General features: G+C 41.7%; 3 protein-coding genes across 3 annotated transcripts in view; 2 read left to right on the plus strand and 1 right to left on the minus strand. All coding sequences in view use genetic code 11, as the record gives it.

The window, feature by feature from the left end:
* EGR_08040 (Receptor-type tyrosine-protein phosphatase F) overlaps nt 1-14,171 on the plus strand; it is a gene marked incomplete at both ends in the record, with an annotated part of 16,098 nt that extends 1,927 nt beyond the window's left edge. Inside the window, 21 exon segments of the mRNA XM_024497289.1 lie at nt 3,129-3,333; nt 6,258-6,301; nt 6,770-6,923; nt 7,172-7,323; nt 7,362-7,533; nt 7,668-7,899; nt 8,007-8,175; nt 8,781-8,926; nt 9,003-9,062; nt 9,140-9,320; nt 9,572-9,667; nt 9,743-9,991; nt 10,082-10,270; nt 10,701-10,974; nt 11,047-11,243; nt 11,365-11,633; nt 11,846-12,122; nt 12,502-12,612; nt 12,787-13,088; nt 13,913-13,977; nt 13,994-14,171. Coding sequence (XP_024348288.1) covers nt 3,129-3,333; nt 6,258-6,301; nt 6,770-6,923; nt 7,172-7,323; nt 7,362-7,533; nt 7,668-7,899; nt 8,007-8,175; nt 8,781-8,926; nt 9,003-9,062; nt 9,140-9,320; nt 9,572-9,667; nt 9,743-9,991; nt 10,082-10,270; nt 10,701-10,974; nt 11,047-11,243; nt 11,365-11,633; nt 11,846-12,122; nt 12,502-12,612; nt 12,787-13,088; nt 13,913-13,977; nt 13,994-14,171 — 3,722 coding nt within the window.
* A 743-nt stretch (nt 14,172-14,914) lies between these two features.
* EGR_08041 (SH3 domain-binding glutamic acid-rich-like protein) lies at nt 14,915-15,411 on the plus strand (the record flags this gene model as incomplete). The annotated part of the gene is made up of 3 exons (XM_024497290.1): nt 14,915-15,019; nt 15,101-15,280; nt 15,349-15,411. 3 exons carry the CDS (start codon nt 14,915-14,917, stop codon nt 15,409-15,411), a joined length of 348 nt encoding a protein of 115 aa, XP_024348289.1.
* Nucleotides 15,412-19,055: 3,644 nt separating this feature from the next.
* On the minus strand, nt 19,056-21,386 carry EGR_08042 (hypothetical protein; the record flags this gene model as incomplete). The annotated part of the gene is made up of 3 exons (XM_024497291.1): nt 19,056-19,280; nt 20,407-20,551; nt 21,205-21,386. The coding sequence occupies 3 exons, from the start codon at nt 21,384-21,386 to the stop codon at nt 19,056-19,058; spliced, it is 552 nt and encodes a 183-aa protein (XP_024348290.1).
* Nucleotides 21,387-24,083: the final 2,697 nt, after the last annotated feature.

Below are 24,083 nucleotides of genomic sequence, written 5' to 3' on the forward strand. Positions count from 1 at the left end.
ATCCATCCATCCATCCATCCATCCATCCATCCATCCATCCATCCATCCATCCATCCATCCATCCATCCATCCATCCATCCATCCATCCATCCATCCATCCATCCATCCAATACCCCTCCAGTATCCACCCACTATCAATTTACTATTCATCCATCCAATATCCCCCCATCCATTTATCCACTCATCCATCCATTCAGCATTCATCCATCTACCCATGCCTTTTGAATCCATTCTTCCTGTGTCTATCCATTAACGCATCCGTCCCGCATTCATCCTTACTTTACTCATCCATCCATCAATTTTGCATCCATTTTTCATCTATCCATTCTGCGTCTTTCCTTCTGTCCATGCCCATCCATCCGTCCATTTTAGTCAGGGAATGACACAGCCATCTAGGGAGATAGACTGCATCACTGTATTTTTACAACAGGAGCACCGCCAACCTTATTAATCGGAAACTTTGTGGAGCCCTTCTCCCTCTTGATTGACTTTTTCTTTGCATCCACCTACTCTCTTCTTTTTGATGCGCTCACTTTGTAGCAAATTTAGCACAAGCATTGTGCACTTCTCTCACCGGTTAAAGGGAAATTCTACCAGACGGATAGCTTACCTTCTTTTATATGTATCACTCAAAAATTTAACACAATGAAATAATCCTTTTTGTTTCCTAGTATATCAGTCCCGCTGTTGCCAACTTTTTTCCCATCACAATGCCCTCACCTCCTCTACTCCAGTTTAGAGCGCACCCTTAAGTTCGCATTAGTTCTCGTCAAAGTTTTATTAATTAGTATTCCTTCTCCTGAGGAGAGATTGCATATTTTATAATCATATTGAGGACAAAATTTCTCTATTTATCTAAAACCCAGTCGCATAATTCGGTAGCATTTAACATTGCCTCAAAAAAAAATTCCGCAGCAGAGATAATGCACGCCGATCGGCTTACCGTCAATCTTTTCCCTCCAAAGGCAAAACGGAAGGAAATATTCTCTTTCAAGGTTCATTTGAATCGTAAGGTTTACTTGCAGGCAGTACATTTGCCATTTGGTTATTTACCTATTCACTTTACACTGAGTAAATGAGATGAAATTACTCACGAGGAGTATCGCCAGTGCGCCATCTCCGTCCCCACCCGCTCTCCAGCCCCGCTTTCTGCCATCCAACGTTGGGGCGGAAATGGAGGCCACTCTTTAAAAACTTGTGGGCTTTTCCGACCCCTTCGTTTAACTTTTTTCTCCTTCCTGTCAGTCCAATCTCTTCATTTCCTTAAGTTGTTTTGGACTAGAAACAAACCAACTTAAGGAGTCTGTTTAAACAATTTTGCATTTATGGAGAAATTTTATTCGACCAAATTAACTGTGATTGCTTTGTGGATAATTCTTTGTTAAAGAGTAATTAATGCGAAAGATGGATTCCTTAAAATTATGGGTGATTAGATGCATTTACTGATCTATAAAAGCCAACTTTTTCAGTCTCTTTATCAAACACCTTAAAAATTTCTTTAACAGATCTGCATTTTTAAAGACTACTTTCAGTAGGGACAGTAAAGACGGAAGGATACCTATTAATTACTCTCGTCGAGACATATATTGCCACCCGGGGATAAAAATCTCTGCGGAGGTAGAATCTTGACTTTTTGCTGGATACCGTGGATTGAGGCTGCGATTGTGCTTTCGGAGTGCCGATTTAGTTCCACCGGTGATAAGTTTGCATTAGTAACCAATGGCAATAAATTGAGAGCACTCCCTACTCCCGATCACTCACAGCCAAGATCACAAGAAGGAAATGAGGAATAGCAAAATTTGTTTGTAAGGGAAATAAAGTGGAGTGTAGCTAAGGGGGCTATAGGAAAGGTGGAACTGTCACTGTCCTAATTTGCAATATTTTGTGTCAACTAAGCGTGTCTAGGCAACTGACGTGTGTGCATACCTCATGCGTTTCTTATAGCGAGGAATGTGCCATCTTTTGCAAACAAACAGGTTATTTCTCGAAATTTGCCTTGCAAGTTAGTCAACTATGCGTATACGTGACAAAATCCACTGTTCTAAATTAGCAAAACTTGAAATTCATCGAGTGTACATCGGGTGTAAGTTAATGCTGTCACTTGAAACAAAAGCATCACTGCATGATTTAATTTTGATAGTACAATTTAAATGGTTATTTTGTGCTCTTTTGGAATTGAGTCGAACTTATTTTAAGTGTTCAAACCGACTCCACCTTGACCTCATCAAAATGAATTGAATTATTTAAACAGTACAGCGAATTCATCCGGGTGTATTTTAAGGTTAAAAATGTTTCATAATGTTTTTTACCAGTTATTGCGAAAGCATAAAGTGTCAGCTTAGGAGCACTTTATTGCTCCAACCTCTTAATTTATTAGGCGACCCACATTTTACATAATAAAAGGACTCACCTTTTATTAAAATGAACCTAAAATTAATTAAATATAACCGTTTTGTCAAACTTTCTAATCTAGACTAATATAAGCACTGTTGCTGTCCTTTAAACCTGCTTATTTCACCGGAAAATATTTTCGTATTTTTCTAAACATTCATAAGGTAGCACCTTAGCTAACCCGCTCATTCTTTCTAAAATAAGTAGTAAGAAGGCAGTAGGAATAAAGCCCCCATAAATATTACATCTTTCATTTCAACTCATCGATCTGCAGATGATCTACTTACAGAGGGCTAAAGCTCACATCTTTTTTACGTGTCGTCCTTAGGGCTCGCAGTTGCATGCCACTAACAAGCGTCAAGTCTATTTAAACCACCAAACCTTGGGGACATGCACCGAGTTCATGCTAAGAATGTTCTACATTCTCTTTGTCCTCTCAGATCCCTGTTAGACCAGTTTTATTGCGTAGGTGCTCCTTGAACCGCCATGAATGACCATAATATGGATTCTCACCGAAGCGATGAGATTGCCGTATCTTGGAGCATTTCTTGAAGCCTCTTCTAGGCGACGATTACACTGGGACAGTGGTGGCTAAATGTGGAGCGATATCTTCCTCCTTTTGTACCTACGGTTTGTCAGAATTACAGATATGTGAACAGGGAAGATCATAACTAGTGAATACGGTGTCTGTAATATGTCACTTATCTTCTACACCTTCATCTGTGCATCGTTCTCAGCATTCTCAACTGTTGGTTCACACTCCTACATCGGCCATTTCAATGGCAAATACAATACCTATCGGCTAGACAGGCGTGAGAATGACGCTGTAGTAAATTTTATACCAGAACAGCGTAACCACGGCATGAAGAAATGCTATGGGAACACGGAGGGTAAGGAGGAGATGGTATTTCCTAACCCTCTCTTCTTCTCTTCCGTCGCTAAGTATATATCTTCCCACGACAGCTTATGAAATATGAAGTTTTGCGGTGCTTAGCCTTTTGTCCGAGTCATTAGTTGTGTCTGTTTCGCTTAAAAAGGTTTTTCTTGTAAATTTTCTTTCATATTTTGTGTGATGCGGAGAGAGTGTAGTCGTACTTGCTTTGCCTTTGCAAGTCCAGTCTTCTCCTGAGGATGAAGCAGTGCGTGGCCTGGGAATGAGGGCTGGTGGTGGGTTGTTTTTGTGGACAGCGTTGGGCTAGCATTTGCGACTGAAAGGCGAGTTCTCCCTTCCAAGACTGTCACTAAGTTAATAGAGCATTTCATTCGGTGATAATGATTCCTTCAAGTACTTCAGTTGTGAAGACGGCGCTTCCAACTGTCACTTGTCGTGGTCTTTTTCAGAGGTAGGCTACGCAAAAAGTGGATTTTGCTGATTCGTAATGACACACCGAATGTCTGGAAACTCCCTTCAGGTATAGTCGACCACCCCATGGTCCACAACCAGTCCATACATGTCATTCAATTTTTTACTGTCATCGCTTGTCAATGTGTGCGCGTGAAACCCACTTGCTTAGTAACTTTTTCAGTTGATGTGGGTGTCAATAAATGTCTTCCTTGTTTCTCTCCCGCCCCCCTTCTCGCCTTATTTTACCATCCGTCATGTTGGAAGTTGGTCCTGACGTTGTACCTTCCGAAGTGTTCCAATCACTAGCGGGCCTACAAGGACATGATGTAGTTCTTATCAAAAACTAATAAACCTTTCAAATGCCATGCATACAAGACGTTCCAGCAGCATTTAAAATAAGTCCACATTCGTGGGAAATGCATCACGCGGCACCGAGCCCCACCGAGACTCGTCCAACCCTAACCGGGTCACCTCAGACCCCCGAAACGCGATCTCTGTTCCCCTGGGCCTACTTCCTCATTCCATGAATTATTCACTTGTAATGAGTTGACGCCTACTATTAGCTTGAAGTTGTGCGATCTGGCTATTTCTCCACCAACTTGATCAAGGTGGTTTCAGGACCTCTCTATTGGCTGGGTGTACGACGTATGCGTACGCGACTGCTGGGTTAATGCCAGAGGCATGTGGTGGTCTCACTTCTTGCCTATTTATAGCACTTTGATTGCCGTCAGTCCTCGTCATGACTGCTACCCCAGTCGAAGTTCCTCCGCACTTAATGCTGACCAATCAGGGTCACCGAGTGTGGGATCAAGGTCGGAGATGTTCTGAGGGGCATTCGGAGTTGGGCACGAAAAAGTAAAGATGTAGCACACGTTTCCTTACAATTTGCTACAAAAGGGTGTGTTCTTATTTCCAGAAAGTCTCTATCTAACTCAACGGTCGGAATTTATGCTTCCTGCGGTGGGTAGAAAGCTGCCATCACTCAGTTACAAAAGTGGCTGTCGAAATTCCTCTAGTATTTATGCGTTCCTAACTAGTCTTTACTTTGCCTGCTTTTAAAACCAAAAAACTGTCTAGTCTCTGGAATGCAGCTTTGCGTCAGCTGGGCTGTTGCAGCAACTGAGTCTGGGAGGTTGTAATAGAAGGAAGACCTCGATTTTTCCCCATTCCCTAAAAATTAATTTTTTGGCGGCGTTAAGTTGATCTATTTTATGGGTCTTGCCAATGAGATGCAATTTTACTTGAGTTAGTAAGGAAGAAGATTTTTCTAGGGGAACACCAAAGTGCTTTGCGGGCTTGGCACATGTCACATATGCGTGACGTCCGGATTTTTCTCCCTGAGTCCCCCTCTTTACATATCTGAGTGATTTGGCCTCCAATTAAGAAGATGAAGTGGCCCTCATGTTTGTGATATAAGAGCAATTAGGCTTTTTAGTTGCCTTTAAGTCAGTTTAATGGTTCATGTATTGCTGTCAGTCCGAGAACAATAAAACTGGGTAATAGACGGTGGTTGATTGCCCACTACAACCTTGAGGGTTTCCGGGTAAATTCCGTTTCCATTTTTATCTACAACAAAATGGATGGGGAAATCAAGAAATTTTGGTCAGAAAAATGGATCTTGATATTTTTGCCAAATATGACAAAAATCATTCCGTATGATTTTAATTCTTGTTAAAAATTTGTTTTAAGGACTATTTTGCGAAAATCTATCATGTAGGGTCCTATTGATACAATTTTCCTCTTAACAACAAAGTACGTATAATTCAATCCACTTTGGGAGCATTTGGAATTTTTAGATTTAAAGTTTTTAATACCCCTGTTACATAGCCCTCATAAAGGCCTTTTTAGCACCTTTAACAGAACTATTCTTTGGACACAGTAAACCATGATTCATTATTTATTTGACTGTCAACTCGAAGGTAAACGTCCAGTCTTATGGCATCGAAAACAGTCTTTCCTACTTTGTTCAATTTTACCGAAAGATAATTTTATGGATTTTTAAAACATTTTGCCGTGAAAATAGGGATAGAAATTATCAAAAAAAGGTTTATTTGAAGGAAATATTGATGCAAGTAAAGGGTAATTCCTGTGCATGATTTAAGAAAAGTTGTTAGAACTAAACGATATGTGTAACAGAAATATGAAATATTGCGAGTAGGTAAAAATTTATAGGAGTTCTGATTTTGTCTCATCGTCCCCATTAGTAGTCGGCGACGTCGGCTAAGTAAGGAGACTGTCCAAATCTGCCCGTTTGCCTTACAGAGGTCCAGTGTAAACAAATGGCCTACAGCGGCAAAAAAGAACTAAAGCTCACTGTTGGAAATATATAATAATTTGACTTGTTAACCATTTGACACAAGGCAGACACACAATAATCTTTGTTCTTGGGACGTAGCTGTTCTTCATATTATTAATTCATTAAAACAATTTAAAAAGGCTTTTTCCAAATGATTAAAAGTTATGCCTGACCCCACTGAAATACTCCGCATTAAATACGTGTTGTTTTTATTGAATTTTTTAGGAGCAATTTCGACGAGATCGTCATTTCTCGTCAAAAACGTCTAGGTAAACAATATATTTTTCAATTTTGCAAGGCAGAATAAACAACTTTTTGTTGTCTAAATCAGACAAGTAGAAATTAATTGCACAACATTTTGGTTTTTTGCAAGTCTTTTAATACGGCAGTAAAACTAGAGGATTTTGGCTCTATTATCCCATCAAAAGCTCTGTTAAAGGCTTTCCTACATTTTTGCATATAGCTTTTGCCTGTTCTGCCATACGGGAGGATATCACTGTACCGCTACAGCTGTCTGTACGAGACCACCTAAGTGGCTTAGAGGCTTAAGTAGACAAGCAAATGGACTAATATGAGTTTGGAACCAGGGCTTGTCATTCCGAACAGCTGTCATGACGAGATTACATGCTAGGTCTACACCCATTTTTCACTTAGTTGCCTAGCCTTCTCTCTACTTATTAATTGAGTTTGCATGACTTCCCAGACAGAATTTTAATGGACCTGAATCTTCCCCGTAGCGCTTCCCCCTCCCAATCCTCCTGGAGACCTTGAGATTGTCTCAGTGGCGGAAGACAGTGCTCAGTTATCATGGCAGCCACCTCAACCCATTTTTGAGTCTCTCAATGAGCAAATAAACTATCGTATTGAGATTAAACCGGAAAACTCGCCAAAGTAAGAATTGATATATTTTTGTCCTTTTTTTGGTTACATAAAACACTCTGAGGCCTTGACATTTTCACCAGTTTGGCAGCGAAATTGTAAACGACTGTTTATGACTTCATATGGCATCTAATCTGTTGTTTCTTGGGTACCATAATTTCCTTTTCGTTCCGCCTCAATATTTTGTAAATACCGATTAATTTAATTTTCGCATTTGAAATGAACTTTTAGCAAAATAAGCTTTGATCTTGCATCTTTAGGAAATTCTCAATGATGACAGAGGAGTCGCAAATCTTATTCGAAGAACTTCGACCGAACACCCTCTACGAAGTGTCGGTCTACTCCTACCGTCCAGCCGATGGTCAAGCTTCGCAAACTCCAAAACACATCAAGGTGACAACCAAATCTGAAGGTACATATTGGTAGATAAGGTGACCCCTCCTCGTTTAGTTTATCGATTGCCAATGGTGATGAATCCCAAGGCAGAATCAACCGACTTCGCGACCTTGAAAGTCTCCTGGGAGTTACCTCACATCGAACGATCAGACAGGCCTGAAGCCCAGATCGGACATTATAGGCAAGATGAAACGAATAATATAGTTCTTACTAATTTTTGTTTAATGTAAAAATAGGTTTTTCACATGACTAAAAGCAAAGCCCCGTCTATTATAACTTAAAGAATGCAACATTGAAATGTCGCTACTTAAATACCCATCAGTAGTTGCTCTAAACAGCTCATTTTTTACTATATTTTAGGATCGTGTTGTTGAATTTGGCCGCCAGCAGTGGAGATTCTCGCCGTTGGGTGTCCTACAAGGTGCCAGGGGGTGCTCGTGTTACCGCTTACACCATAGCTGATCTGCAACCCGATTCCTTTTATCGAGTGAGAATTATCGCTGTCTCAGTGGTGGGGGTTGATGGTCACCCAGCCACCATTGCTTCGTCGCCTCGCATTCTCTCACGTCCTCCATCATCACCGCCTGCCAAAGTATTACTTTGCTACGTTTTTATTTTTGCCTCCTATTACACGCGTTGGAGGTAATTTAGATGGTTTCATTAGTTCGCAAATTTTAGTCGCTTTGGCAATCTTTATAGGTGATGCTGTCAGCAGTTGGTGCACTGACAGCTGCTTTCTCCTGGCTTCCACCAGCAGTACAGGATCGCAACGGGGAGATCGTGGCCTACCAATTGGAATTCAACTCTCCTGAGTGGCTGGCACCGCGAGAACTCACTGTCGCTGACGGTTGCAACTACACCATCACTGGTAGGCCAGTGTCACAGTATAGATACAGCTTTCCAATGGGTCCATGATGACTCCAATGACTTTGCAAGGTCTACGAATCTAAAAGGAGCCTTAATTTCGGTGTAGAAAAGGGTTGAAGCCTCTCTCTTTGGGCTTACATGGAATGGTCATGTTTTGGACCAACCATGAATGGGAGGCCTTTATATTGGTAGCAGTTAACTTGTCTGGTAGCATTTTTATTATGACTGTATGTCTTGGTAGATTCTGTTTTCCCTCCCTCTTTGGCGGTCATAGGGTACAATCCGAGTCAGCAGTGGGATTGATTCAACCCTTAGAAGGGACCTAAGTGTGTGTGCTAGCATTACCATTATGCCGTTACGGGAGAGAGGATTTAAAAGTAAGTTTTGTAGAAGGCCCAAGAGCCCAGTAGCTAATACATGTACCACTGTTGCGGAGGGGACAAAAGCTATCTTCCGTCATGCTTCAAGCATTATTGTCAACAATTTTCTGTGTTTACCATAAATGATTAATCAAACAGAAACTCAACCAATGAGCTGAAGGAACGTCAATCAATGGCTAAATCTCCAAAACTACAAGAAAATCCTTCAATGACGTCCTTCTTTTAGGCTTGAATCCAATGACTAATTACAGCCTAAACGTCGCAGCTGCAACACGTGCCGGAGTCGGACCGAAATCGCCTCCTCTTTTATTTATGACTGCTTTAAAATCGAATCAGATTGACAGCGAAGCCCCCAGTGACCCCAATGACACCGTAAGTTTACACTGTGATGCACCGACTTAATAGTAATTCAGAAGTGTCATCCGCCCGTCTTTTTTGCACATTTAAGGGCTTTGATAGTCACAATTTTTTTGCCGATCCCGGTGTCGCAACCTTACCACCGCTGAAGGTGAGCATAATACACCTTCAACTACTTAAAGGGAAATCAGTAGTTGGTGGTTACCAAAACCCTTTTATCTGCCATAGGTTCATAATCTACGTTACATTGCAAGAGAACGGAATATCCTTTTACTGTGGTCAATTCCACCTATTTCAGCCTCCCCTCATAGATTTAAGGGAGTTGTTGTTCGATGGGGAAACATCTATCCCGGCCCAAATAAGGCGGAAGTCAGTCTGGAGAAAAGAGCTTTTTCCATTGAACCGCTGGGTAAGTGAATGTCGTTGTTTGCCACTTAGCACTTTGGCAATGCCAACCATTTTCATGAGTAGAGCTTTTTTAGGGTACAAGTAAGCAGTGGTAATGTATACTATATGGAGATATTAATATACTACTGACGGTTTGTAAGCAGAGCATCTAGTCACCGTGGCAGTTGTAACTGGCGCTCCTGCTTTTGCAATGACGGTGGAGCTTGAACGACCCACTCATACCTTTTAAACAAAATCCGAATTAACTTTCAGAGCCTTCTACAACCTACATGATCTCCGTTGCCCTCCTCATTGAGGATGGAGAGGGACCTATTGAAATGATAACAGCACAAACCAAACCAGTTTCTCGTGAGTTACCCTCGGGAGAAATCAGTAAATCATCTTCCTTGGTTGAGTTTTGCCAGCTGTCATTGTTTATCCTAGATGCAAAAGAATCTCTCATACCCCTCAACTTCCGACTTCTTTCGGCCGGGCCTGATTGGGCCATCATGGCATGGGATGCACCAACCTGTTCCGCCCTTGAAGACGAATTTGATGTTTACCATGGCAACAGTAATCGGAGGACTACACAAAGAGCTTCCCCATGTGCAAGCGGAGCATTTCCGCTGACTTATCAGCTACGTTATGAGGCGGTTGAGATGGGTGACGCTGCTACTACCAACGGTGCTTTTGGTGAGTAAAATCGCTACTTAATTAAATTTAAGTACATAAGGTAAAATGGAGGTCCGATCGACAGTAAGAGATGCCGAATTTCATATCTAGGTAATTGCCCTGAGGACGGTTCGAGTACAGCGAAAGACGTGGATGTGAATGTCACGTGGGCTCGACTTGAACAACTCCAACCCAGCAGTCATTACGTGGCCTGTGTGCGTGCGATTACTCATGATGCGGCACAAACAGAACTGATTGGTGACTGGAGCTTTGTGCACATTTTTGAAACCCAGCATCAAGGTGTGCGATTTGATTGGTTACTGATCAACCAATTATATGCAAGCCCTTTTTTGCGACAGTCGATTGGCTATAATAAGCACTCTAATTTAACAGTCTAGTGCTGGAAGGAAAGTTCGTATGCAAGTAAATTGTTACATTTTATCACAGCATATTTTTTACGGGCCATGAAGACAAATTAGTGCAATGCTAAACCGTACTAGCCAAAGTATTTTACTACCAGCTCCTAGGAAGTTGCCGGACCGTTTAGCGTTCCAGCCAACACCGAGGTCCATGCGAAAGACACATGGGTCTAAGGTAACTTTATTATCGACTTCCAGATTGGCCGGAAGTCCAGTAGCTGAACCCTATGTCACCAGCATGAAAGCAGAACAGTCGGAGATCAGAAGCACACCCATATTCATGTATTTTTTGTTCAAACCTTTCCTTTTAGAACCCTCTCAAGTAGATTTATCTAGAATCGCTAAAAGCGGTGTTACAAATACCAGCCAATTATCGGCTTCATCGTCCAACTACCTCCCTTCAACACCAATCACCAATGCTAGCGTTTCATTGGCCGATGGCTCACGATCCTCCACTTTGATTGGTGGCGGTAATTCCGATATTTGGTTGGCTCTTGCCGCTATCATGGTGACTACTATCGTCCTTATGGTCATAGTCATTGTGGTTGTCTGTTGGGCCAAGAGGAGTCCTATCATGGTTGTCGGGTGAGTCTAGGTCATACTAATTTTCTATCCCCACTTTATATTCTTATTCTTTGAATTTTTTTTTGCCTTTAGATACAAACCAGAGCAACAGGTCGGCGGAGGAGGACTGACTGAGGCCAGCGTGAATCTTATCAGTCCCTCCAAATGCCAGAGCAATGGAGGAGAAGGAGGAGGAAAGGGTGGTGTAAATGAAAAAATTGCCCTTCAACAGTACCCCCTTCCAAAGTCGAGTGAGGCCCAGCTCATTGATTTCACCAGTAAGGCACCTGGTAGGTTGATTCTCGGTTTACGTAGTTGATTTTTTAAGAAATTCTTTTTAATAGAAATTTTAATGCAACCGAGGAAGGAGGGTTTATAAAAGTTAAAAAATGATTAAATTGTCATTTTAAGAGGCCTGGACAATAGATGGTGAATCTGCGATCCATCAGCAGCAACAACAACACCAACAGGGATTGATGTCGATGACAAATGCAGTTCCAATGATGGGGATCCGTTCTGCAGTGGATCCAATGAGCGGGTGTGGAAGTGATGCTGCTAGCCGAGGAGCAACTGGAAGTTCGGCAAGCTCCGCAATTTCTCTGCTTCCAGCGGTGGGAACAACGGGTATGAAACAAACTCCCACCTACGCCAGTCCCACAGGAAATTCTCTCATTAGCCCGGTAACGAAAATTCGCCTTTTTTATGGTGATTTCTACCACAGTAATACTGAACGGTTATTATTGGAGGTCGTGGATCCGGGATCTCAGTGCTAAAATAATTCCCTAATTTTTAGTTTACTTAGACATCAAGTAAAAGCTTGCTATTTCCTCCTCCGAATTTGGGGTATTAATCAAAGCTTTTGTACCTAAATCAACGCGCCTTTGATCTCTAGCCCGCGTCAGTACCACCCTACGGCATCTTTCCATCAGCTCAACCCCAGTTGGGCACCTTTGCTCAAGCCTACTATCATCAGCATCACCAAAATGCTACTGCTGCTGCCGCTAGTGGTGGTGGGATTGGTGGTGGGATGTATCCGCCACCCTCTTACCTTCGGGGGGCTACAGGCCAGCATCCACCTCCGCCGCCACCTCATCAACCACCACCTCCAGCCTTCCCCCTTGTGACTCCAAGCAACATCGGTGGTCCGCGTATCGACCTGAGTGCGGGAGGTAAGTGTTGGGTGATATTATAGTGATTCATTTTTCTGAAAGACGGGTTTATTCTGCTACTGACTGTAGTGGATTCGTACTACTTAAATCGGAACGTCAGTAGTGTAGCAGCAAGTAAGAATTTGATCCCATAAGGATTGTTTACGCGGTGAAATTAGGATCTTTGGAATACCCAAATACGAAATTCGAATGGCCTTTATTCTTGTCAATCCAAGGGTCAATGAGGTATATCTTGAGAAGCTTGATATGCTGTGACCTACAACGACTAGATTTGGACCGAGACATCAATTCTAAACAGAGACACTCAAGCAAGGGATGAAGTTACAAAGGAGTTTAGACTCTTAGGTATTTAAAATTTGATGTATGTGTCTACTTTTAGAGAACGACGGTACATATCTGCAGTACCCCGGACTACCAATAAACAGAGGTCACATAGCACCCAACACTCCTTCCATCAACGCCTCTGACCTCATTTCTGAGAGCAGTTCTGGTGAGCCTCTCTAGTATTGCTTGCAGACTTTCAATTTGCATTCTACTAACTTCTCTCGAGGGCCCAGCATCGAGATAGGCCATGAGACTTAGGTTTCAAGCAACTTCTCTACTTATTTGCCATCAGTAGTTTATCAGCAGCCTGACACTGCTTTTCTCATCGTTGCACAAGTAGGCGTTCCATCATCCGTGGTGCTTGGAATTGCCGCTACAACTCACCCCACGGTGCCAGCAGGAGGGAGCGGAAATCCTGTCGAGTTTTCCACCGTTTCAACGGTCTCCTCCTGTTCAAATTCCAATTCCAACGCGTCCAATCATCACCTGCAGGCTGCAAATCCTCACATTCAGCGGCAGATGGCGCATTTGCAACAGAGGGGAGGGTATAACTCCCTGCCAGCTAGAAAAGATGGTGTAAAAAACACGAACGAAGCGAAATCGCGAGCGGCAGCTGGAGGAGGTGAAACTAACGCGAATATGGTAGGTGGATAGTAAAATGATAGAATAAATTATTGTCATATTAATTAAAGGGGAAAAAGATGAGGAAATTGGTAGATTGATGGGCTGATGGACAATATGGCGGTACGACTGAATGAAGGAATAGGTAATGCAATGCATAAATTTGCTGAACGATGAAAAGGTGGGCCCCAGGATTAAGCGAAAGAATGGGCAGGCTGGTAAATGGGTGGACAGGGAAGAGGGGTGATAGATGGCAATACGAAGTAAGAGACGGGTAGAATGAAGGTGGAGTCAGGGTGGAAAGGCTGGGGACAAGTGTAGACACGGACGAATGAGTCAATAGACATGGGAAAAAGTAGATAGAGGACAGACCGCAGGGTGATATATTGACAAATGAGGGGCTGTCACGTGGGCGGTGGATGAGGAACTGGCCAATAATGGACAGGGTGGATTAACAGACCCTTAGAATGATGGATGGGCTTGGGAGGGGTGTTGGAGTTAAAGATTTTGAAAATGAATAAGACCTCGTGATTGAGTAAAATAGATTAGTCCATTAATTAGTAACTCAGCGATGTAGCAAAGAATGAAAAATAAATGATTTTTTGGATAATATGAAGGGATAACCGAAGTGATGGATGGTAACGATGGACGGTTAATGTCGACATGAATGAAGTGGGCAAGGGAAGATGGATGGATGGAAGCTGAATGGATAGGAGCATTGAGAAATGTGTGAATGGATTAAGTGGACGGCTGGATAAATGAATTCGGGCTTGACCAAATGGACTAGTGATGGAGGAAAGGGTACGTAGATATGTGGTTGCTTACAACTTTTTCATCAATTACAGAAAGCCATAAGCACGGAGGAGTTAACCCAGGAGATGGCTAATCTCGATGGGCTGATGAAGGATTTGTCAATGATCACGCAGAACGAGTTCGGATGCCTTCAACCTTAAAATCGTCGAGTCTCCAAATCTGCTCCCCACCTCCCCCATCACCTGCCTCCCCTTTTGGCATATCTTCTCCTTCCTTTCCTCCCCAACCTACGTTCGTGCCCTGCGATTAAGCCACTCGAGGCTGTGTATATATCTATACATATATATATGAAGACAACCGTATATGCATATCCCAAGCCCATCCAAACCGACAATTATTTGTTCCTCCGGCATGTATATGCATTTAAAGTGGTCTAGTTGAAATAATAGCATAATGCCACATCATTATCCTTTGAAACAGATAGTTCATCGCCTAAGAGCAGGGATGATTACACAATTCAACCTAATGGAAGGAATCAAAAGTCAAAAAATGGTAGAAATGTATAAAACTCGTAAATGGGGTAGATTTGTGTGCCAGTGTCATGATTATATAGGTCAAAATTGCAGAATACTTCATGGTTTTTGTCAGTTGGTCCATAAGTAAACATCAACTAAAGTTTTTTTTTAATTTTACAAAAGGGATAATAATCGCAATTTACAAAACAGCGAAAAACAGGACAACGTTTGTGCAAATGATCAAGTGTTTTTGAATAGGTGAAAATGTGCGAAATTTTACATAGCGTAAAAAACCAAGTGTCTACTCACTGTAAATGTGTTTATAAGCCATTTCAAGTATTATGTGTTTGCATTTACTTTAAAAGAGCAATACCTAGGCTTAATTCAGATAAAATTGTGCAATATCAGATATGATTGTACGAATCATGATGCAGTTAAGCTAACTAACTTAATCAAATTTTGATACGTTTAACGCTGCCAAACTCCAATGTCATGCAGAAAAATCATGTCACTTTACAACTAAGCATTCAGTTATTTCCAGTGTACTCAAACCCTTGAGATGGCAATGTATTAACGATGATGAGATCTCGGAAGATGCTCAAATCCCTTGTTTTCATTGGTCAACTTCTCATCGCGTGTGTCTTCGTCATCTCTTCCTCTCATTTCCGCATTGGCAATGACTTTGTATCTTTACGTGTCTACTGTTAGTGGGAACCATGAAGTAAGCGCTTACGCTTATTTTAGCTTAATTATATGTATATACAGGTGCGTTCCAACCAACAACGCGTTCAAAGCGTACTTGACTCATTGAATATAAAGTACCAGCTTGTTGATATCGCTGCCGATGAAAATGCAAAACATAAAATGATGGCCGCATTAAAGGCAGCAAATAAACAGCCACCGTTCCTAGCTCCTCAAATCTTCTTTGGTGATGAGTATATTGGTGTAATTTTACTTGCTATCCCAGTGTTACTGTCATTTGTCCGGTCATTTTCACGTATTTTGTTCTTTAGGGTTACAAAGAATTTGAGGAGGCCGTTGAGGATTCGTGTCTAGATGCATTTTTACGTATCTGATTGATCTTAATCATGAATTTCCTGCCTTTTGTTATCCACAAAAGTGGCGCCATGGCTGCTCACTCCGATACTCCTCCAACATTCCATGCTTCCATATTCCATGCCCCTTTTTGCTATTTGTTGATTTAACCTATTTACGTCAACCAAAATTTTTAACTTGGTTAATTCTCCACCCCTCTGATCATTCCGCTTCCTTCTATATTGTTCTTTACCTAGGCGACTCAATTCAATAACTGGCGTTTTCCTATGTTGTGCCTTGCGGCGTGTGTTGACCCTCCAGAACTTGATATTTGATGAATTTTGTTGCTTACTCGTCTTCTTTGTCTTCATATCAAGTCAGGTGCCGTAGGTGTAATTTCGTCTCAGTCTTGATTGAAATACGTCATGTATAATCCCCTTTTGTGCGTGAGCTAGTTTTTAGCTTTGTGCGTTTTGATATATCACCTGGGTCTGACCCGGCACACATCTGACCTTTTTGAGGCGTTTGTCTTCACCCTTTTTTACACTTTGTTTTTTTGATATAAGTGTAGGGAACCAGTCGTATACATACTTTGTAGTTGGTATTGTTAAATCTAGCGACTTTTTTGCGGAAGATGTTTACTTCGGAGCGAGGACTCGTTACCCTACAATAATGGAGCATGGATGCTTGTATTGGAAGATGACATTGCAAAAGCCGGATGAGGGTTGGAGAGGATCAGTCGGTGGAGCAATCCAGCATGGATTGAGTGTCCCAGCTCACCGGAAGTGGGTTAGCTAATAAATTGACGGATCTGGAGGAATGTAAAACCGCTAGAGGTGAGTAACTGGGACTGAGGCGTATTGAGGAATGATGAGATTAAAACAGGGATGTTGAGTCTTTTTTGGAAAAATGGATGAATGCACGGGTCAACTAAATGAAATCGGACAAATGAGCGGACTAGAAAATATTCTGGTAAATGAGTAGCGGCAGTATGGTTGGAAACGGCCTCGATTCATAAATGGATGGTTTAAAGAGTAGAAAAAGGGACAAATGAATGGATGGATAGTTGAGTGGACGGATAAGGATGGGATGGATGGGCGTTAGATGGGTACGGGATGGCTGGAAACAGGATAGTTGAGTGGATGGATGCCAGATAGATGAATGGATTCGAGATTGTTGGGCGGATGGATAGATGCGGACCTGATGGATGGATGAATGGATTTGAAGTTAACTAAATGAGTGGATGAATTAGCGGCGGATGGATGGATGGATGGATGCACAGAGGATGGAGGAATACAGGAAAAAGGGATGTTGGTTGGTTGGATGGAGGAACGGATGGCGGGGTGGAAGGATGCCCTAGTGCTTGGACTTCCAACGTTTATAGGCTGCCCTCCAACATTTTGGAGAGTTCTGCTTCTCCTCAGTCCATTCTGAGTGCCGTATTTCAGACTGCGATGTGCGCTAAGTTAACTGACAACCACTCGAGGGGGCGAATGTCAACCAGTTGCTATCACTGCCAGTCACTGACTTGACATCAGTCTCCGACGGCCTTGGCTCTCTCTCTATCAGGCACGTACACACACTGTCCGTATCTCATCAAGTTGACCAAAGAAACTTCCATCTTTTATACTTCATGGTTTACTCCTAACGATCCTGACCCCTGCGCCTCAGAAACCTCCAAGTTATAAAATCAACATCCCACTTCATAACAGACTTTTCACTTTGTTTTATCCTTCACGTCAGTCATACCCTAAATAACTCAACAAAGTCAAATCTTAACGCGATGACTAACACCTGCCACGGCGCTTTGTGAAACCGAATGTCAACTTCTTCTCACAGTGTTTCAACAACCCACCGAAACTGTTTATGCAAATCAAACAGGTTGCGTGACAGCTGGTTTTTTGCAATCATTGCCTCAAAGAATTCAGACAACGAAAGAAAAGTGTCATTCCGCTTCAGGCCTTGTGAAATTTTATCTGCGTCGGCGTGATTCTGCGTAGTGGTGAGGATTGAATACCTCCTCCTCTCGCTTTGGCACTAAGGGTGGAAGGATGACCTTGAGAGGATTTTGACGGGTAGGCGAACCGGCATGAGTTGAAGGGACTCGTAAGCTTCATTGCACAGATGTGACAAATAAATTAACGACCTTTGCATTGCCCGAGATGGTTTTGGAAATGCACGCATGATGAGATCAATCTTGTATCCATTCTAAATCCACCAATATATTCCTCCAAAACTCTATTCGCATACGCCTTCACTCCATATATCTTCAATCTTCCCGTTTGAAACAATCCATTCATCCAGGATCCATCAATCCATCCATCCACCCATCCATCCATCCTGTATCCATCCATCCATCCAGGATCCATCCATCCTGTATCCATCCATCCATCCTATATCCATCCATCCTGTATCCATCCATCCATCCAGGATCCATCCATCCTGTATTCATTCATACATCCATCCTGGATCCACCCATCCAACCAGCCATCTATGCAGCCATACCCCTATCCATACGTCCATTTATTCCGTTCATATCCAACCGTTCTTCCTCGCCTATCCATCAAACGCTAATCTACCTATTTATCCATAAATCTTGCCTTTTTTGTTCCATTAATTTATGTCAGTTATTTTTTACACTTCTATTCCAAATATTGTAAAGTGTTTGTACATTTAACTTTTTTTTACCTTCTCTTGATTTTTCAGTATTACATGAAGACTATAAATGTCCCGCGAGGTCAAGGCCACCTAGACTGCCGATGACAACTCGTGCATTCCAGCTGTCCAGTACACAATCCTCTGTGTATTCTCGGACATTTCGGCCGAAAATCAAGCCTTTTTTTAATTCCCTGTTTCACTTTGCTGCTTTGGTTTGGCGCGTAGCTCCTCCTTGTCAAATCACCAACACATCTTTACACTCACTCATTCCTACGGCAATTCTGTCTTCGCATTCGCTCATCTGCTCTCCCTTGAAACAATTTATTCTCCTCAACAAAAGATTTTCTTATTACTTCCTTCCTGTCAATTCCGACTTTGTTTAAACCCCGTCAAGCCTACTGAAGGGTCCACTTGCATGTGGACACATGCGTGTCTTGTGTCATTGTCATGACTGACGTTAGCGTGTCACACGAATGGTCAAATTAACTCGACAGTGGAAAAAACTCAAGTCAAAAGCTGCTTTGTGAAGTGTGAGGGGTGTTTTGGGTAAACTGAGACTTTAACCTTTGCACACTAGCAAGTCGTGTCGTTTCAATTTGTACACATGTCACTGTCATGGAGGTCGACCTGCATCAGTAACGATGACAGTGACTGCAGTCAACAGATTCCGTGAAATGGGCAGAGTGACATGCCTTAGTGGTGGTTCCCAGTCCACAACTCAGCTGTCGCTTCCGTGACCGGCTGGCCTAGTTCTGCTACCCTGATGGAAGCGCAACCTGTTGTTATGATAGTGGACAAGAGACTAATCTTTCTGTAGCACCACTTAAAAGACTAGTAAGTTTTCCCCAGAACAGGGCCTATTCCACAGAGACTAAGCAAGTGGAGCGTGGGTGAGTGCGTGCGTCGGCAACTATAGAACTTTCCACACCTTAAAGTCCGTTAAAATTCTGGTGATTTATTTAAGTAAAGCAAACGATTATGAACTTAAGATAGTCTTCGTGTTCACAGTTTCCTTATAGCCTACATTCTAGTACTTTTCCGCTGACATTGAGGGAGAATTGGGTGTTTTTGCAGCCTGGTCATACGGTGGGGGAGCTGCCGATGGTAGCGGATACACCGGGGCACTGGGGTACGTCGTAGGCTGCATTGACGGCCCTGAGGGAATTTGTGGTTGGCTGGCATCGTAATCAGGCGTCATGAACTGAGGAGGTTGTGGTTGATTGGAGTAGGAACCCATTGGCATTTGGCTCACCTGTTATGACCAGATCGAGAGACAATGCTACTTATTCGTATTTGAGTAGAATAAGTAGTCAAGGGCAGAGATTTGACGGTATCAAATGTGATGCCCAAACGGAGATCAGAAAATTAGGATTTTGCACAATTTACATTTTTAGCCCTAACTTTTGCAATGAATGACAGCCCGTTTTATTGCGGAATAATTAAACCGTACAAACACACATTTCCTTGGAAGATTAGATTTCTGGAACATGACCTCGTATTGTATAACAAAATTTCGAGATTCATAAATACTATAAGCAGACCTTTTAGGAAGATGCTAGTCTAAAAGTCATTTTATTTTTACTTTTCATCATCTATTCAAATGTTTACTCTTGCTCAATGACTAGTCCTGGTTCAACCTCTTGCATCCTTTCAGTCAGATAGACCACAGAGGCAATTATTGCCAGACCTTTAACAAGGAATACATCTTGAAAAATTACGCCTGCTGCTCACTTCACGCACAACCACACACTCAAGGATGAGGTGAGGTGTATGATGAACATTGAGAGAGAATGGTACCAATTACCAACAATGCAAAAGGCACCTTCTCGTCATAGGTAAATTGGTTAACAAACAACTTCAAGTGCACAGCGACTTGTTCAAAACGTACGCAAAAGTTACGAGGCATGAATTTGCTGTCTCCAAGCTTATTGCTATATTCTGGAACCCATTTGCATTGCTATCACTGCTTCGATATTTAATGTAGCAATCAGCTAGTCGTTTCATCACCCACGTTGAACACCACAAGGCTGGGAGTTAAAAAGGTTGAAAGCAGGCTTAAGAGTTGATGTCAACTTCATCCCGATGCATTACTCCAAATTTTCTACTGCATTCCTTACCTTCGGTTCCGTCTAGGCTTAAGAACTCAGTTAGACTCGGCTTCTAAAGCAGGTCACCTTGAACCAAATCCATCAATTTCAACCATCATGCGATGATAGAATGTTCCGCAGTAGCGAATAGTGGTAGAGTTATTAGAGTACACCCATCCATACTTAAAAATACATTTATGCACCCATTCGTGGCCTTTTGAAATTTATTTTTTTGATAGTTAAACAGAAGCAGCGTCTACGAGATAAAACTAGTTTGTATGGAAGACCTACCGGCTGGGGTTGTTGAGTGATGGTTACAACCGACTTGGAGCTATCGCTGAAGGCTAAGAAACCACAGGCACAGCAAATCATGATAGACGCGATCGCTGTGAAAAGGCAACCGAAAAAGACCAAAGCGATGCCAACAACAAAGTTCCTATTAAATCAAATGGTCAGAAGTTAGGTTAAACAAGATGTATCTACTTTTGTGTTAGTAATATGAAATGTAACAGTAGTATAGAACGTCAATCTTCATCTTTTAAAAGCATCGCTACTGCTGGCAATGCTGGTAACAAATTGATGTCATTAAAAACACAGGTGCTACTTAAAAGCATGTAAGTAGGCAGTACTGCGCTTGCCTCTGTTCGGCCGACAAACTGTCGCACTCGCCGTCCCAATGGTTGGGGTGTCCGTAGGATCTAATGATTAGCATTAATGAAATGTCGGCTTCACAAATAAACCTTATGCATCAACCGTTGGCTTTCATGAAAATAATTTAGAATTAAAGATTTCTGACCAGTTAGATGATAGTTTATCCTTTTATGACAATGCCAAATTCTCACTTATAAAACACAATAACACTGGAGTGAGTTGAAGAATATGTTAGACATTTTTGAAGGCGTATGCTAGTAAACAAGACCATTAGGCACTTTTAACAATAAATAAGATGATTTGTTTGCAAATATGCATTTCGTTTCTCGTATCATAAAATTTATTTATTATTTAGGATTACTTTACATTTCGAATTCAATTGCAGGAGTTTTGTAAAATTATTGCTACTTATAATTACATCAGTAGATAGTGACTCACGAATCACTAAAGCCGTCACCGCAGAGCTCAGGCCATCGGTGCAAAACAGCGGAATTTTTGCTAATTAGTATCGCTCCACCAATTATGAGGCCCAAGGCGAGAATGTAGCAGAACGCGGAAGCAAGCTGACAGCAAACCGCATTAGCACGTGCGAAAGCGCTGATACCGGTTTTCACTCCCATGGTGGCGATCTCAATGTGCACAGAAAAACCGCGTTAACTTCAGTACAGGTTCTATAAAATAAAATAAGTTGCGTCTATTTTTCAGGTTAGGAAAAGTATTTTGAGGTGATATTATGAAATCTACACATTTTTTTTCGGGATAGTTAATCTATGTTTAAAACAAAGCTAAAAAGTAAATGCACTTGGACGTCGACGTCCACTATCCACTGATGAGTAAGTTAGTGGATGAGAGAGATAAGCCTTCTTTAAGAGACAAAAACATACAAACGTACCGATTAAATCTCAATTTCCAACTGACTCTCATCCCTTCTCTCGCCGCACTCTACATTTGGCCTTGTGATTGCCCGATGACAACAGTTGCCGGGGCAACAAGACAGTAGCTTTAACTATTGGATAATTGGCTTTCTATTGACTTCGCTACCATGGTTTCACTAGGCTGCACAATTTTTTCCCTTCTACATAGCGATTGCGTACACCTATCCATCTGTAGATTCTATGTTTAGACCACCAATAATGTACTTTAGCAATAAGTGGTAGCTTAGCAGCGACTGAAGTATTTTGCCTACCATAATTAATTGCCTTCTCGCTTTTAGTTTTTAGGGTTTTAGAGGAAAAATAATTCAGCTCTGAGTAGGCTACCCAAAGATAACACAATAACAAATGTAGACAGTAGGCTCGTTGAGTATGCCTCACCCCTCGGTGGCTGTTGAGCTTGGTTTGGTGTATCGTCTTCCCTCTCTCTTGTACATTTACCTCAGCATTTGTTCAGTACTTGGAAGGCAGACATGGCTTAATGAGATTTGTGGGTGTAACCTAACAATCCTACAACAGCCTGCTATACATCTTTGCCTTGCTATCATCCACCATTCCCTATCTTGCCAAAGATCCAAAAGGGCGCCTCGACTGCCGACTGTCATGGAGATAAACGATGTCTAAAGAGGATTCCGACCTGTCCGATATATGAGTAGGGAAGGGCGATACTTGTAACTCACCAATTGGGCGTGGTACCACCGCGACAGGATTTACTGTTAACAAAGTGCTCTCTTTTATGCATCCAAATCCTTTTCTGTATGATGCTGCGCTCATTTGTCCGCCTAATATTTTTTCCACCGAGGAATGCCTGTTATGAAGTACCCATTACTGTACGGTAATGCGGCATCTGGTAATCTAACGGTGATTTTTGATAGTATTGTGTCGACGAATTGACTTTTCTGATATCTGCCGATCATTTGTGTGAGACGCGTTCATTGTGAACTGGGAACTCTACTGCGGGGCTATAAGCAGCCGTTTTGAGGGTCACAACAGCCAGAATACATGCTGTCAGTCATGAAGGCCGGAGATAGAGGTAGCAGTATAAGATGCTAAGCAAGGTGTCTTGAGAATGGAGACAAAAATAAAAGCCTCGGATGCCTTCTTCTTTTTGCCTTTAACTTTATGCACTCATTTGCTCAGCAATAGCGCATTTAAGTATTACTTGCTTTTTAAGACACCTCTGAATATATCTGCCTAGCAATGCAAATTAAAAGGTAAAGTATTCAATTACTATCTACTCTAGGTTATTAATAACTTTTCAGTTCCTTGCCTATCCGCTGATCTCGTGATAAGGCATGTTGGACCAAAAGAGTGGTTTCTATTAGTGCCTGAAAGAAGTTGAAAGTTATTTTTTCTGTCTGTTTGATCGGCCACGCCACCAAAGAGAAAACACGCCCTTTAGAGACTAAATAGATACAGAATGTTTGATACATTTGATAAAGCCAGTGCCCAAATTAACTGACTTTTAGTTTTTAGCAGCCTGATGATTATTTTAAAAAAGTACATTTTTTCTAATATTGGCTATTGAAAATAGAAGCAATGTGTTTTGATTTGCGAAATTTAGAATTTTGGTGATTATACTCCGAGGTAGCAAAATTCTATGGGTGGGAGAGATCTGATTGGCTCACACTGGCGCTTTATTGACCAATCAGTCGAAAAGTGACTTGGGGCCGTGGAATTAAGGTCACCCACTGATTGGCTGTTTAGCGATATGTAAAATTTTGGAATATTTTGCCATAAAATAGGAAGAACACTGAATCGGCAGGAATTATTTTTAATAAAAACGCACATCTGCATGATTTTACTGTTAAGACTTGGTTTTTTTGGCACCGGATTTATCTGAGTCCTCAGAGCATCAAATCGGGACGTCTGTAAAATGCCTGAACGGATATGAAAGTTATTTCTTTTTCTTTGAACAATAATACAAAACAAAAAAAGATGATTTTGAAAATGAAGAATTTACCGTAGAAACACTTTCGTATTTCCTTGAAATAATACAAATGATGCATGCGATTGTTAGCCCGACAAGTTCAATAAAGAGACTGAATAGGATGACGGGAATGCCCATTTCTCTGAAATAAAAATTTGAAACAGCACAAGTAAGTATAAATCACTGGAATTAATAAGTCATGTTCACTGCTACTTTAGCAACTTCAGTAGGATAATTAACAAGTCACCTAATTAGTCGAATTAGATGATCATCCGATCTTCTTAAAACTTTAATTCTTGAGGAGGTAATGAACCATAATCCCCTTTAAGCTTTGATAATCTGCTAAACCTAATATCACTGATCAAATAAAGATGTCAGCCTCTATACAATCTTTTTGTTCTGTGGAGATGAATCCATCACACTGGAGGGAGCGCTGGCCGACCGTCCTATATTCA

This window comes from Echinococcus granulosus, assembly GCF_000524195.1.
Source record: "Echinococcus granulosus chromosome Unknown EG_S00094, whole genome shotgun sequence".
Lineage (NCBI taxonomy): Eukaryota > Metazoa > Platyhelminthes > Cestoda > Cyclophyllidea > Taeniidae > Echinococcus > Echinococcus granulosus.